The following is a 14,738-nucleotide window of genomic DNA, read 5'->3' on the forward strand; positions in this document are numbered from 1 at the left end:
AAAAAAAAAGTAAAGAAAATAATAAGGGAAAAACCCAAGACACACTTCCTAGGGGAAAAAAACCAGCATGTAGTTTCTGTCCCTGATGGAATGTATTAAATAAGCAAACACCCCCAACAAGCAAAACAAGTACTACAATGTAAAAATATTAAAAAAAAGAAAACCCTCTCACATGCATAAATGAAAGATTGCACACAAAGAACTCACATCTTTTCAAGCTTCAATAGTAAATATTCTGCTGCGATGTGTTAAATACTGCATGGTTTGCCCAAGCTAAGATGAAACCACATCATGAATCAATAAGCATTTTGCATTTTCTTTCATATCTACTCAAAGCATGCCTACTGCACCTCTAAACATTTCATTAAATCCAATTATACAGCAAACACTCCCAAAATAAACTTAGATTGTATTGCAGTTTCACTTAACAGTATATAAAATGCTGTGTTGTGACAGGTATCAACTATCCATTAGGTACTGAAACAATTTTTCTTAAGCACTACTCACTGCTTGCTTTTCTTGAAGCTAGATCACCTGAAACCATAAAACTCATAGAAAAAGAGATAGGGAAAAAGTTTCTTGACATTGGTCTCAGCAACGATTTTGTGGAAATGGCACCAAAAGCAAAGGTAACAGCAAACATGAACCAGCAGGACTACATCAAACTAAAAAATTTCTGCTACTGTGCCATATCCACAAAATCTAGGAGTTTTATGGTTTCAGGTCTTACATTTAAGTCTTTAATCCATGTTGAGTTAATTTTTTTTGAGTGCTGTGAAATAGGGGTCCTGTTTTGTTCTTTTGCACATGAATGTCCAGGTTCATCAATATCAGTCTGAAGAGCCATCCTTTACCCACCATGTATTCTTGGCTCCCTTGTCAATTAGTTGTCCATATATACATAGGTTTATTTCTGGGCTCTTGATTCTGCTCCATTTGTCTATGTATCTGTTTTTATGCCAATACCATATTGTTTTGATTACTATAGCTTTGTAATATAGTTTGAACTCAGGTAGTATGATGCCTCCAGTTTTGTTCTGTATCTCAAGATTGCTCTGGCTATTTGGGGCCTTTTGTGGTTCTATATGAATTTTAGGATTGTTTTTTCCATTTCTGTGAAAAATGCCTTTAGGATCTCGATAGAGACTTCATTGAATCTATACATGGTTTTAAATGGTAGTATGGACGTTTTAAAACAGTATTGAGGGGCGCCTGGGTGGCTCAGTTGGTTAAACCTCCGACTTCGGCTCAGGTCAGATCTCACATTCGTGGGTTTGAGCCTCGCATCAGGCTCTGTGCTGACAGCTAGCTCAGAGCCTGGAGCCTGCTTCCGGTTCTGTGTCTCCTTCTCTCTCTGCCCCTCCCCCTCTCATGCTCTGTCTCTCTCTCTGTATCAAAAATAAATAAAACATTAAACATTAAATAAAATAAAACAATATTGAGGAGCGCCTGGGTGGCGCATCCGGCTTCGGCTTAGGTCATGATCTCACAGTTCGTGGGTTCGAGCCCTGAGTGGGGCTCTATGCCGACAGCTAGCTCAGAGCCTGGAGCCTGCTTCAGATTCTGTATCTCCCTTTCTCTCTGACCCTCTCCTGCTCGCATCCTCTCTCTCTCTCTCTCTCTCTCTCTCTCTCTCTCTCTCTCTCTCTCTCAAAAATAAATTTTAAAAAACATTAAAAACAAATAAATAAATAAAACAATATTGATTCTTCCAATCCATGAACATGGAGTATCTTTCCATTTATATGTGTCTTCTTCTATTTCTTCCATCAGTGTCTTATAGCTTTCAGTACAGAGATCCTTCACCTCTTTAGTTAAATTTATTGCTAAGCATGTTATTGTTTTTGATGCTGTTGTAAATGAGATTGTTTTCTTTCTTTTTCAGATAATTTATCGTTACTTTATAGAAATGCAACTGACTTTTGTGTGTTGACTTTGTATCCTGCAACTTTACTGAATTTGTTTATTAACTCTAACAGTTCTTTGGTGGAACATACCAGGTGTTTTATAGTAGAATCCATGTGTGATATTCAGAGTACTTAATGACCCTTACTGTATGGGCACTGGGCCAAACAGCACTGATGACAGCTGTAAACAACTGGTATAGCCATTTGAGTGTAGACCCACTGTACGCAGCCCTGGACCAGGTGCTGCCCCCATTAACATCAGAGGTAGGCCATCACGAGACCTTAGGCTGCTATGAGGTTGGGTGGATGCTGCAGTGTTGGAGTGAGATGATATGGGGATGTGCCCCACCCCCTCCACCCTGCCCTGCCTCCAAGGAGCTTGTAGTTCTATGGTCCTTCAGCTGCCCCCAAGAACTAAGCAGGGCTTTTCACTCCAGTTAATTTATTTAATTGTCCAGATAATGAACTAGGCAATAGGGATAGAGCAATAACAAGGCAGACAATTCCCTAGCTTTATAGTTAAACAACAATACTGTGTAATGTCCACTGCATATTTTCTCCACAGCAGGCCTCATGTTAATCATTTCACATGCATTATCTCATTTAATTTCCGCCCAACCCTTTTATAGGCACTGATGCTGAGGCTCAGAGAAACAAGTGACTTACCCAACATCACACAGCTATTAAGAGGTGAAGCTAATCCAACCTCAAAGCCTCATGCTGTAACCCCTGTGCTACAGGACTCCTTGGGGCTCCCTAGAGGACAAATTGCATTCAGCCTGCATCTCCCACTCTCTCTCTAGGTGACAATCTGACCTATGAGCTCAGGAACAGGACGTGTAAGGAGGAAGAGGAAGCCCTGGATGAATGGATCCAGGTGATGGAGAAGGTATTACCTCTCTCTCTCATTGCCACTGAAGGAGGCATCGAGTCTCTCATTTCCCTTTGTTCCACTCTCATTGAAGGACAAAAGAAAAGAACACAAAGTAGGTTCCAGGAGCACCTGGGAGGGGGGTTGGGTGGAGTGGATGCCATCTCAGGGAAAGAGGTCACATACTGGCGCTTATGGGGTCTTTCTGACTATCCTTCATAACAAGAGCCTTATCTGAAATGGAGAGGCAGTAGGAAGGGTTGGGGTATTGAACCCAAGCTGAGCACTGAGCAGTTCTGAGCAGTCCCTAGGGGCTGGAGGAAGGGGTAACGTGGAGACAGGTCCCTGTTGATACTTCCCAGAGGTGTAGCCTCATGCAGGTCCTGGGGATCAAGGCTAGTAGGCCAAAAAGGCTAGAGTTTGTAGCTAGAGCCCAAACATCATTTCCTTACACCAAATCCAGCTGTAGACCCAAGAAGTGTGATGAGACTCAGCCAGAGGCCCTTCCAGAACCTTCTCAATTGTGGCTGCTCCAGAAATGGTCAGTCAACAACATAGCTCAATCTTGAAATTTTACTCCTATCAGCACTACAAGGAACCTGAGATTATCTAACTCCTCCTTCATTTTGTAGATGAAAACATTAAATCTCAGAGAAGAGAAAGGAACTCTCTCTCTCTCTCTCTCTCTCTCACTCACTCTCACTCTCTCTCTCTCTCTCTCACACACACACACACACACACACACACACACCCCAAAGCAAAAAACTGGCAAAACCAGATCCCATGCTTAGGTTTTCTGGCTTCTTAATCTTACTCAAGAGCATGGGCTTCACAGTCAGATGGACCTGAGGTTGAATCCCGTATGCCAATTTCTGACTGTGTGACTTTGGACAAGTTACTTGATCCTTCTGAACCTCACTTTCCTCATATTCAAAATGAGGAGCACCTGACCACTTACCCTAGGTGTAAGGCACCTGGCACCATGCTTAAAACATGCTAAGGGCTTAATAAACAATAGGTCACATTAGTGTTTTACCATTGATTCTCATGACCAGACTCATTATCAACCAAGCCAGATTGATAGTTGAGGGAGGGAGGAAGCAGGGAAAGGTGGATAAGGAAATAATCTCTCCTACCATCCTTACCATTTTATATCTTGAAATATAGTTATTTGTATATATTTTCCTGATAGATTAATAACCCTGGAGGGCAAGGGCTGTGCCTTATTCATTTCTTTTTAGGGATTAGTTATTGAGCACCAACTAGGCTCCTGGGACTGTGCTTGCAACTAAACATGCATAATCTAGTGAAATCCTATTAGTAGATGTTTCGGTTGGTTATCCTCATTTTTTATAAACAGAGAAGTTTCCACTGAGAAGTTAGGAAACTTGCCTAAAGCAAGTAATAAGGATGGGATTCAGGTCCAAGTTACCTGGTTCCGGAATTCAAGCTCTGAACAATATGGCCTCTCTGACAATATTAGCTAAATGCTAGATTGACCTCAATGCCATTTACTTTCCATGTCCCTTTAGCTCCTCATCCAAAGTTAGCCAGTGTTTTTCCTGTTAGTGATGTTCATTGAATGGGCAAATGAATGGATGGTCCAAGATAATCACTCCAGCAGCCCTACATACGGTAGGTCAAGGGGATACAGCTATAACCATGATCCAGCCCTGAGGAGCTGAGGTCTATGAACAGGTTTGAACTCAGTGCACAGATCTGTGTTTATGCGCATCTTCCTGGGGAGAAGGTCCCCTGCTTTTATCAAAGTATTGAAGGGGTTCATGACCCCCAAAATGGGAAATGACATTAGTCATTTAAAAACCCAACATGTGAACAGTTGCAGAACCATGTGATAAATTCTCTACACAGTACAGTGGTGACGGGAAAGGGAAACAAAGCTTCTCAGGTGACCTGGAGTCTGAGTGGTTTCCAGAGTTTGGAGAGTTGGCAATAGGTAGCCAAACATGGATATTGAGTCTGGGAATTAGCATGATTAGAAAAGAGACTTTACTCCAGGGAAATACGTGAGATCAGAAGTACACTGAATTGAATTGAACTGAATTGAATAGTTTTGGGCCCCAGGGGCCTGCAGGTGCTACAGAGCTGGCTGACCTTGACAGGTAAGCTCTGGGCAAGCTCTGAGCCTGTCAGAGATCTCTCCTGACAACATCTCCCCTGGCCTCAGCTCCTTATTCTTGCCAAAGGTGTAAGAGAGTTGGATGAGAATTTGGCCAGGCAGGGTGTGCAGAATCAGTATAATCCTTGGGGCTCATGGGAGTGTGTTGCCTTTGTTTTCTCTCTCTGTCTTCTAGTATCCAAACACACCTTCTGGCAGGGCTGGTGGGAACAGAGGCCCCCAAAATCTGCATCCTATCCTCAGCCTTTGAGCCCAGAACAGATGCTCCAGGACAATCACACTACTTGCACGAAGGTCTCTGAGGTGAAATCCATGCTGCAGGAGCTCCTGGACTCCACCATGTTCAATCAGGGGGAGCTCAGAGCCATCAGGTACATGTCTGCCATGGTAGAGAGCCTCAACAAGGCCTTGACCCTCCAGCACAAAGAGAACAGAAACCTGGAGACCAAATACAGGAACCTGAAAATAGAGATGACCAAAGAACTTAGCAGCCAGAGGCTATACTTCCAGAATTCCCTGCAAGTTCTCCGGAGCAAGAGGGATGCCCTACTAAAGCAAATAGAAATTTTAGGGGGGAAATACCATGACCTTCTCCTGATAAAGCATGCCTTAGAGTTCCAGCTAAAGAAGGCTCAGTCTGTTAGAGATCAAGCAGAAGAACCGACCAAGATCTTGGTTGACTCCCTGGGGCCTCCTGAGAAAGACACCCTCCCAAAGAAAGAAACAGTCATGGAGGAAACCCAACAGGAACCCAAGAAGGAGCAGTTATCTTTACCACTCTCCTCAGGTCCCATGGCCACAGCCTGGGACGGTGATGCCAGGCCTTCAACATCTCAGCCGCTTTCCACCATGACCATTCATTCGAGGATTGCAGATGTGTACAGCACCAAGGACACTGAACGTCTTCAGCCCATGTTGCTGTCCTCGGTGGATCACAAGTCTCCTAAGAAATGGGAAAGACCAGTGGCAGAAAGCCCAGGCCACCAAGTCAAAGATCAAAAGGATGTCCAGGAACCAGCCCAGGAGAAGGAAGGACTCCAAATTAAGTCCCATTTGAGGATGCAACTGTCCCCAGAGAACTCCAGGAAGGTGGCCTTGGAGAGCAAGGCGGAACACTGGGAAGAGGAGCTCACCTGGGAGAGGCAGAGGCAGCAGTGGCTGGAGGAGGAGGAGATGTGGCTGCAGAGGCAGAAGAAGTGGGCCCTGCTGGAGCAGGAGCACCAGAAGAAGCTGCAGCAGTGGGCGGTGGAGGAGGCAGCAAGGGAACAGTGGCAAAGGTCGGGCCAGCAGGAAAAGGAGCAAGGGGGCCGATGGAGGGAGCCACAGCCACCAGGGGAGGACACGGATAGGATGCTCTTCATGACCACCAGGCGGTGGAGAGACTTGAAGAAGGTGTCGCTGGTGCCTCCCCCAAGCCGGGCCCAGTCTGCTCACCAAGGCAGGAGGCCACACTTACCCAAGTTCCTTAATACCCAGCAGCCTGCCCCCAGAAACCGGAGGAGCATGAGTTCAGTCAAGTCTACCCAGAAACCACAGACCTGCCAGGGTCCCACGAAGCCCAAGAAATCAGCTTCCTTTCCTGTCATGGGGACATCCATCCAAAGGGTGTCCTGGCCTCCTTTGCCTATCTCCTTGGTAACTCTCAAGGGAAAAGTGTACCACATGGGTGTGGAGGCACAGAGGAAGAATCTGCAGCTCCTGAGCGAGGAGGCTGACCTGGGGCTGCCCCACTACCTACGCACCAAGGCGCTGGAGCTCACCATCACCACCATGGAGCTGAACATGCTTCGGCTGCAGTGTCTGTGCCATAAGTACATCCTCTACAGACACTTCCAGAGCCTCCGGTAGGTACTCCCTGACACCCACGCCAACTGCAGTGTGTGGGCAGAGACAAAACCCAGAGGGAGCTGAGGAGCATGCAGAAAATGGGAATGGGAGAGAGTCACCCCAGACCTGGACAAGGTCCCCTGAGGGAGGGGGCTGACAAAGGATGTCTGACCTTGGAGCCTTGGGTGACCATGGAGATGTGGGAGGTCGGACACTTACACATACAAATTGCTCTTTTCGTAATGGGTTTTTCCTCTGAGGCCACTTCTTTATTTCTTCCTCTCTTCTTATCGCCCTGTCCCTAATGCACCTGATATGTTCCCCTGCTGACCTCATTCTCTCTTTCTGTTTCCAGCCTGGCCCCAAAGCTCCTCACCTGCCACCACCTCCCACCTCTCTGCTCTCTGCTTTCCTGACTCTCAGCAACCTCCGTTTCCCTCCTTGCTGTCAGGAATTACAAACACAGAGTCATGGCTGGTTAAGGGACTTGGGGAGCAGGCCCTTTCACCTACTAACTCCCTTCTCTCACTTCCCAGACAGGAAGTGATCAACCACATACAAGTCACGCAAGAAACTGGGACTACCTGCAAGACCCATAACCTTCCCATCTACCTGGAAAACATCGACCACATGCAGAGCCTCTGCCTGCAGTCCTGGACGGACAAGCAGAAGGACCTGGAGGAGAAGCGCCGAGCATGCCTGAGCAGCATGGTGACCATGTTTCCCAAGGTGGGCCTCCCTTGTCAGGGATGTGAGCCGGTGGGGCGTGACTGGGGGCAGGGTAGCGGATGGGAAATAAGAAGGCAGGTTAGAGACTCTGAGCCAGGAAGAGGCAAAGGCTGCAGGCTCCTAAGTGTAAGGAAGGGCAGCTTTCCGATTTCCATATATGGGGAGAGTGGGAGAGAGAGAGAGGGGGGCCCTCATAAAGAACCATAGAACAGACTCTTCTGAGAGAGGAGGCAGCTGGACCCTGTAGTCCTCCTGGAGAGGAGTTCAAGTCCTCCCTTCCCCATGGGACCCTCAGCCTTGTTCCTGTGTGTTCTGGTTCCTCTACTGACTTGGTCACAGCAGTCCTTTTTACCCACATGCTGGAATCTCACTTTGCCTTTCTCTGTGGATGGTTCCCTTGCTTTCTAGATGCCAGGTCTCCTCCAGTCACTTCCTGACCAAGGTTCCTGCCAGATAAAATCAGTGTCTGAAAACATCTTTATGTAATACCTTCACTTTTTTTTAATGTTTATTTTTGAGAGAGAGAGAGAGAGAGCAAGAGAGCTAACATAAGTTGGAGAAGGGTCAGAGAGAGAGGGAGACACAGAATCTGAAGCTCCAGGCTCTCAGCTGTCAGCCCAGAGTCCGACTCAGGGCTTGAACCCACAAACCATGGGATCATGACCTGAGCTGGAGTCAGATGCTTAACCAACTAAGCCACCCAGGCGCCCCTAGTATCTTCACTCTTACTTGACAGTTGGCCTGGATATGGAAGTCTAGGTTAGAATGCATTTTCCCTCTAATTTTTGACAGCATTTCTCATTGCCTTTTAGTTTTTGGTGTTGCTATTGACAACACAAAGTCACTCTGAGGCCTGATCCGTAGGTCTGCGCTGTTTTTACTCTCTGAGGGCTAGATTCAGTTTCCCCTGCTAGCAGGGTCAGAGAAGTAGCAAGTGCTGACATGGGCTAACTGACCACCCGGGGGAATTAGAAATCATGGCATTGGCTCAGAACTGAGTCTGGGGGAAGCTGTGTGCTGAAGGGACTTAGTGTAAGTGCCTGTGTCAGGCAGTTGGAGGAGCCTTGGCCATGGGGCCATCTCCCAACTCAATCTCCTATCACTTTATACTAGTCCCAATCAACTCCTATAGGTATCTTGACTTGTTAAATTGTAGGCATCTTGACTTGTTAGTAGGGACTATATGACAATTCTTTGGGTGGCTAAAAGGGTTTCTCTAGCTCCTTACCCAGAGCCAGGGCAGAGACTGGGTGCAAAAATACCCATAGCATTCTAGGCACAACTTGGCCTCATGTTTGAACCCGGAGTGCTCTCTCGAGTTCCAGCTGCTCTGACTTCCTTTAGTTTTTTTCTTGCTGTTTTGTTCATTGTCCAGATTCTCCACAACAAAGGAGAAAACAGAAACTAACCTAGCAAATAATAATTCAAGGAATTTTTAGGAAATATGATACTTGGGGGTCCCAGGGCTCTCTAATTGGAGGGATTACCTGGGCCTTACGTTCTCTTCTTAGCCCTGAGTCAGGCTCTGCCTCCTTCTGGTCTAGACAGGGGATAAATTCCTGTCTCCTTGATGCCTCTCTGCTGGTTCTCCTAGCTCCGGCTGGAATGGAACGTTCATCTGCACACCCCTGTGGTCACCTCCACAAAGCCAAGGAAAAATAAGCCCCCCACATCCTTCCTCCAGCGCATGCGCTCATGCGGCCACTCCTGCGGGCATCCTCCTGGGCACTTTACATGCAAGCACTGGGAATGTGAGCCCCTGCGCATGGCCCGGTAGGTGCAGGGAACCTGGTAGGCAGCCAGCTGAACGGATGGGGAGATGGAGCAAGCTGGAGTGGCCAGATTGTGGAGACTAGGAGCTTGGTGAAGGCACAGGCAGACAGAGCTCACCTTGTGAGTTGTAAGATGCCTATCTTCTCTGCCCTGCTCAGCTCTGGCCATTGGCCCAGATGGGTGGGCTCAGGAGCCAGCCCGACCCAAATAGGTTTCAAATTGCAACTGAAAGACTCTGAGGACCCACATCTGAGCATTGTTGGTCCAGCACCTGCCATTGGTCTGTCCATATAAACAAGCCTTATCCTCCCCACCATGTGACCTCCCCTCCCAGGCTTAGAAAGAGATACCATGAGCCTCGGGGCAGTCAAGAAGACCCACATCCTCACTGAGTATGGCCCAGTGCAGAGCACTGCTGGGGCATGTACCTAGAAGAACAGCGGCTATTCTAGTGCCCCTTCAGCAGCTCCTCAGCCAGAGGAGCCCCAGGGAGGTGAGGCTTAGAGTTAAGGGGAAGAGAGATGACAGGATGGTGGTGACAACAAGGCTGACTTCTTGGGTCTTATGGCCTTGGAGAGCTTGTTTCTCGATCTCCTTCTGTGTGTCTAAAACTCTTTGTCTCTTTCTACACTTTCAACTCAACATCCCAGCCAACAGGATAACCAGATAGAAGCCATCTGGAAGACTGATGTGGCCTCATCCAGTCACCCAATAGAAAAGAAGACTCCCCCCTGCCTGACCTGGGACCAGCTAGGGGGGTACCCAGACATTCCCCGGCTATTGACCTTGGATGTGCAGTCCTCCTACCATAAAAGCTTGAGGTCCCTCAAGGCCCGGTAAGGTGCAAGGTTGGATGGTTGATCTGTATTTGGGGAAACCTTCCCACCAAGGTCAGGGGCCAGAGTACACACTGACTCTGTCCAACCACCCAAGAGATCTCTTTCCAGACATTCATAACAACCTCATTTATTATACCACATCAGACAGATAGATGCTTACCTGCCTTGTTGGCCATCAGCTTGGGTCCGCATGCCACCATTCTGTTTCTCTCAAAGAACTTTATGTAGAGTATCAGAAGATTGCCACACAAGTCTTAACTTTCCAGTTGTTTCTTGAGCTGCATGTGAGTTGCTCAGGAGGTGAATCTTGCGCTAGGCCTGGGGGTTGTTTTCAAGGAGGTGCAGGAATGGAGAGATGAAGGAGACCAAGAATCATGTGATGAACCTGAGACTCAGGCATGGGCCTGTCTTTGGCATTCCCATTTCTTTACTGCCTTGGAGAATAGTTCACAGGAAGAGGCAGGACTCAGTGGGCCAACAAGAGGCTTTTCTAGTTAAGAAGGTTCAACTCTCTTTTGCCTCTTCTGGCTTGAAGATGTCACTATTGAAGACTTAAGGCTCTTTGAAGGAGCCTTTTTAGATTTTTGCAGCAATTCCCGCTGCCTCTTATGGCCCTGGCCCTGCCACAATTAAAGATCTTTGGCAGGGAGAGGGCACTGATACCTGCCAGTCTAGATCTAATCAGAACCAAGGCTGTAAGATGCTGGTGCTACCCTGTCCTCCAGACAAAGACTTAGGTGAGACAGGATCAAAGAGGGCCGGTCCTTGGCTCTGCTTCTGCTCTGAAGTGGGCCTGAGAGTCCCAGCTATTATGGAGATACCTTCCTGGAGAATTGCCAACAGGTGTGTGTGTGTGTGTGGTGTTGAGTTGGATAAAGCAAACAAAATTGATTAAGAGTAACCAGATACCTTCCTGGAGAATTGCCAACAGGTGTGTGTGTGTGTGTGTGTGTGTGTGTGTGTGTGTGTGTGTGTGTGGTGAGTTGGATAAAGCAAACAAAATTGATTAAGAGTAACCAAAACAACACTGTGGCAGAACTCAGTAACCCAGAGGTCAACTGGGGCCCCACCCTAAGATTTGGCTAACTTTGCCCAAGGTCCCCTACAGTAGAGTCTCTCATCTCCAAGCTCCTCCTCTCTCTGCATCCCGGCCAGTGCCTGGGCTTTGCTTCGCATCTGTTTGAATCTGAGGCCCCAACCCCTTTGTTCTTCCCACACACACAGTATGTGTCCATAAATATCAAGAATACACACTCCACTCAACCCCAATCCTTTCATGTTATTAGTAACTTTTTGAAAATATAGGGGGATGTTGAGGAAAAGCGATTCAGAATGAACAGCACCAAACAGCCTCTTTTCTTCTTCTCTCTCTGGCATAACATACAAAAGTCAAAAACTCCTTCCTGTCTCATGCAGAGCTGTTCCACCCACACCCAGGCCTCCACTGGGATCTCAGCTTCAGGCTTAAGCACTTATCAAAATATTATTCCCAGCAAGACATTCCCCTTTCCTGGGGAATTTAGGTGAATGCAATTTTCTCCCCCCCACCACCACTTTTTTTTTTTTTAACTCCATACAAGTTCATTCAGTTTATCACACAATCAGGTGTAGAGGCAAAGCCCTGCTTCTTCTGTCTTCTTGATCCTCATCCCAGGTTGGCATCACCTGCCTGCATGTCAGGCTGGTTCTAGACAGTTCAGTGTGGGGGCCTCCCGTGTTGTCTAGGGACCCTGTTATCATAACGTGGGAATCTGCCACTCTCTATTGAAAGTTTGCTGCTGCTGCCCAGGCTCCTGCTGCCTCAGGGATGGTGGCCATGCTGCTTTCTTTGTGAGTGCTCCGTGCATTGAACCTCTGGAGACACACTCTGCTTCCACTCCCAGGATGCAGCTTCTCATTGACCACCTGCCCCTGACTCACCACAAATGCTCACATCCACCTGCTGTGTGGTCCCAGGTCACTCACTTCTTTGGGATCCTGCCACCTCTCCAGCAACCCTGGCCCAGGTCACGCCACCATCTGGTTTCATAACTAGGACCAACTACACGCCCCCTGCCCATTCTTCTGTCTGGAATGGACAGCCTGTCTCATCCACAGGCCACTGGGGTGGTCTATCAGAATGTGGGGAAGGGATATTCATCTTTCTTCTGTGGTTTGGGACACTAGAAAGGCTGTGTCCCTTAAAAGCCATCAGACCCCATTCTCCAAGAGTTTTCTCTGCTTCATCTTATAAATGTCTCCCCTGGGCTCTGTTCAATAGGTAAGACAGCTGTGTGCCTGCATATACCACTGTCTGCAGTTGGAGAAGGATCTTAACCCTGACTCTAACTGCCCTGCCCTTGGTTGCTCCCGGCCTGCACAGCTACATACACGGTGGTCCACATGCATGGCCAAGGTGCAGCGAGCACAGACTCGCATGCCTCTCCAACATGCTTCAGACAGAGGAGAGGGCTTATAACTTGGTTTCTGGGAAGGAGATTAGATGGGAGTGGAGAGGAAGGAACATGGATAGGAAGGAGCAGGGAAGAATGAGAGGAGGGAAGAGAAAGTTTCCTGCCATGTGAGACGAGGCAGATCACAAGAAGAGAAGCAGAGCCCCTAAGATGGCACAGTTATGTTAATCAGTTCCACATCCAAGTCAAGTCCGGGCGCAGCCCTGGACTGCCTCCCAGAGCCGACTAGGGAAGCTCTTGGGTGAGCCGGGTGGGCACCCACATCCTGGGGCCTTTCTCAGCTGCTCTCCAACCCATAATTGAATTAACTTTTCCAGTGTCTTGGTGACGAAAAGAAACGAATCCCAGGAAGCCCCAGATGAGTCAGCTGAGCTGGTTTGTAAAAAGTCAAATGAATCCTCCCCTGGAATCCTAAAAGCCAGAAGGATCGAGACAGTCTCAGTCTCCACTCCATCCCTTAGTGATTCTCAAACCTTAGGGTGACTGAAAAATCACATGACAACTTGTTTCAAACGCAGCTTCCCAGCTGGTGTTTTTAAACAAACATCCTGGGCATTGCTAAATAATCCTAGAACTTTGAGAAACACCACTTCCCTCCTTTGGTTCCCAAACTGTATATTTTTAATAAAATAGAGGCGTGTTTCTTTTTAAAGATTTTTGTGTTGTTGCTGAAACCCACATCTTCCAAACTCATTTCTGGAACCAGGTCTATGACCACCTGGTCCCTGACTCCTGGCCAATCAGGGAGGATTCCCCAAGTGTCATCTCTGCCCTTTGGGAGCCAGCAAGCCAAGGTGACCACGATTAGTGCCTGGCACACACTAGGCACCAGTAACTTTTCAATTAATCAGAGACATGGACAGTAAGTAACTGATGTGCTCATGATTAGCAGGAAAGCTCAGAAGATAAGAACAAAAGGAGATACCAAGCACCAGTCAGAGCCAAGCGTCACTGGGTGGGAGGCAAAGGCGAACATGTCTCTGAGGAGTGAGGACAAAGGTGGAAGAAATGAAGCCCCAGAGGTTCCACACCTATATGGTTTGGGCTTAGGAGGCCATCTCTGGCAAACGTCTTCAATTCAGTTACAACACTGCTCTTGTGAGTTCATTCAGCTCATGAGTACCACTGTCTACCCTGCTCCCCCCCAGCACACAGCCATCTGCCTCATCTCCCACTTGGCCTTCACCCTCCCCCTTTTCTCCACGGGCCCAGCCGCACCTGACTTGGGGACATTGGCTAGGAAATGACCCTGTCCTCAGAGAACCTACAACCCAGTGATTCTGTTTATCACGAACAGTGCTCATCCTTGCTTCTGTCCAAGTTGAAGACTGGAAAGAAGAGGAAGATGTAGGATATGAAAAGCTGGCCTTTGGATGATGTGAGAGTAGAAATGACTTCTGAGGTATGGCTTAACATACGGCAAGGATGCCTGGTTGGGGAGGAAGGGGGAGAGGCATTCCTGCTGCAGTGTAATGAAACTCCTCAGGATTCTCTCCTCATTACACTCCTCGGGATTCTCTCTCTCTCTCTCTCTCTCTCTCTCTCTCTCTCTCAATAAATAAACTCAAAAACCCAACCACATGGTTCCTGAGGCCCAGCTCTAACCCTGCCTTACAGGCCACAAGATAACCTAGTAGCATTCCAGGATAGTCCCCCATCTGGGGGACTGATATGAGCTTGGGCAGATTTCTGTTGCTGCAAAAACAACAGCTGGCTGCAGCTGAGCAGCATCCTGCAGGGCACTGGTTCTCCAGTTCACCACCTGTAGCCCCATTACCACCACCCCATGCCACACCCAGGCCCTCCTCTCTCTACACACACCCCACCCTGAGCTAGCTGTGGCCACATCGCCCCTCAAATGCTATTAATTGACTGTGAGTTGGAAGGAGGCAGAGTAAGTAGAGGCTAGACATAATAGTTGACTGGCCTCGACGCTCATCGAGGTAAGCCCTGGGATCCAAATGTTACTCCAAAGCCTTTCCCTGGACATGACCAGCCTGCAAAACTAAAAGCCCAAGTCCAGTTGGGACACTTGTCAGGACTTTGCTGAGTAGATGGTCATTGCCATTGGTGGCAAAGTCTGTGAGAAGTAGACTCTGCCATAATTCAGAGTCATCATGGGGTCAAGAAGATTCAGGTTTCCTCCCCCACAACCCATGTTGAGGGAGTCCTGTGTTGGTTTCTGTGGCCTCACTTTCT

The 14,738-nt window shown here is 47.9% G+C and overlaps 1 protein-coding gene across 6 annotated transcripts in view; it reads left to right on the top strand.

The window, feature by feature from the left end:
* Window positions 1-14,258, top strand: part of FAM186B (family with sequence similarity 186 member B) — a 19,907-nt gene extending 5,649 nt beyond the window's left edge. For 3 of the 6 annotated variants that reach the window (XM_029955078.1, XM_029955077.1, XM_029955075.1), the window contains 6 exons: window positions 2,711-2,893; window positions 5,094-6,762; window positions 7,282-7,474; window positions 9,069-9,247; window positions 9,898-10,083; window positions 12,857-13,191. In XM_029955078.1, the coding sequence (XP_029810938.1) occupies window positions 2,711-2,893; window positions 5,094-6,762; window positions 7,282-7,474; window positions 9,069-9,247; window positions 9,898-10,083; window positions 12,857-13,022 (2,576 nt within the window). In that variant the 3' untranslated portion in view covers window positions 13,023-13,191. Of the gene's footprint in view, window positions 1-2,710; window positions 2,894-5,093; window positions 6,763-7,281; window positions 7,475-9,068; window positions 9,248-9,897; window positions 10,084-12,856; window positions 13,192-13,836 lie in introns of those variants that run through there. The other 3 variants (XM_029955080.1, XM_029955079.1, XM_029955076.1) reach the window with 2 other exon arrangements.
* Window positions 14,259-14,738: the final 480 nt, after the last annotated feature.

This window comes from Suricata suricatta, chromosome 10 (genome assembly GCF_006229205.1).
Source record: "Suricata suricatta isolate VVHF042 chromosome 10, meerkat_22Aug2017_6uvM2_HiC, whole genome shotgun sequence".
Lineage (NCBI taxonomy): Eukaryota > Metazoa > Chordata > Mammalia > Carnivora > Herpestidae > Suricata > Suricata suricatta.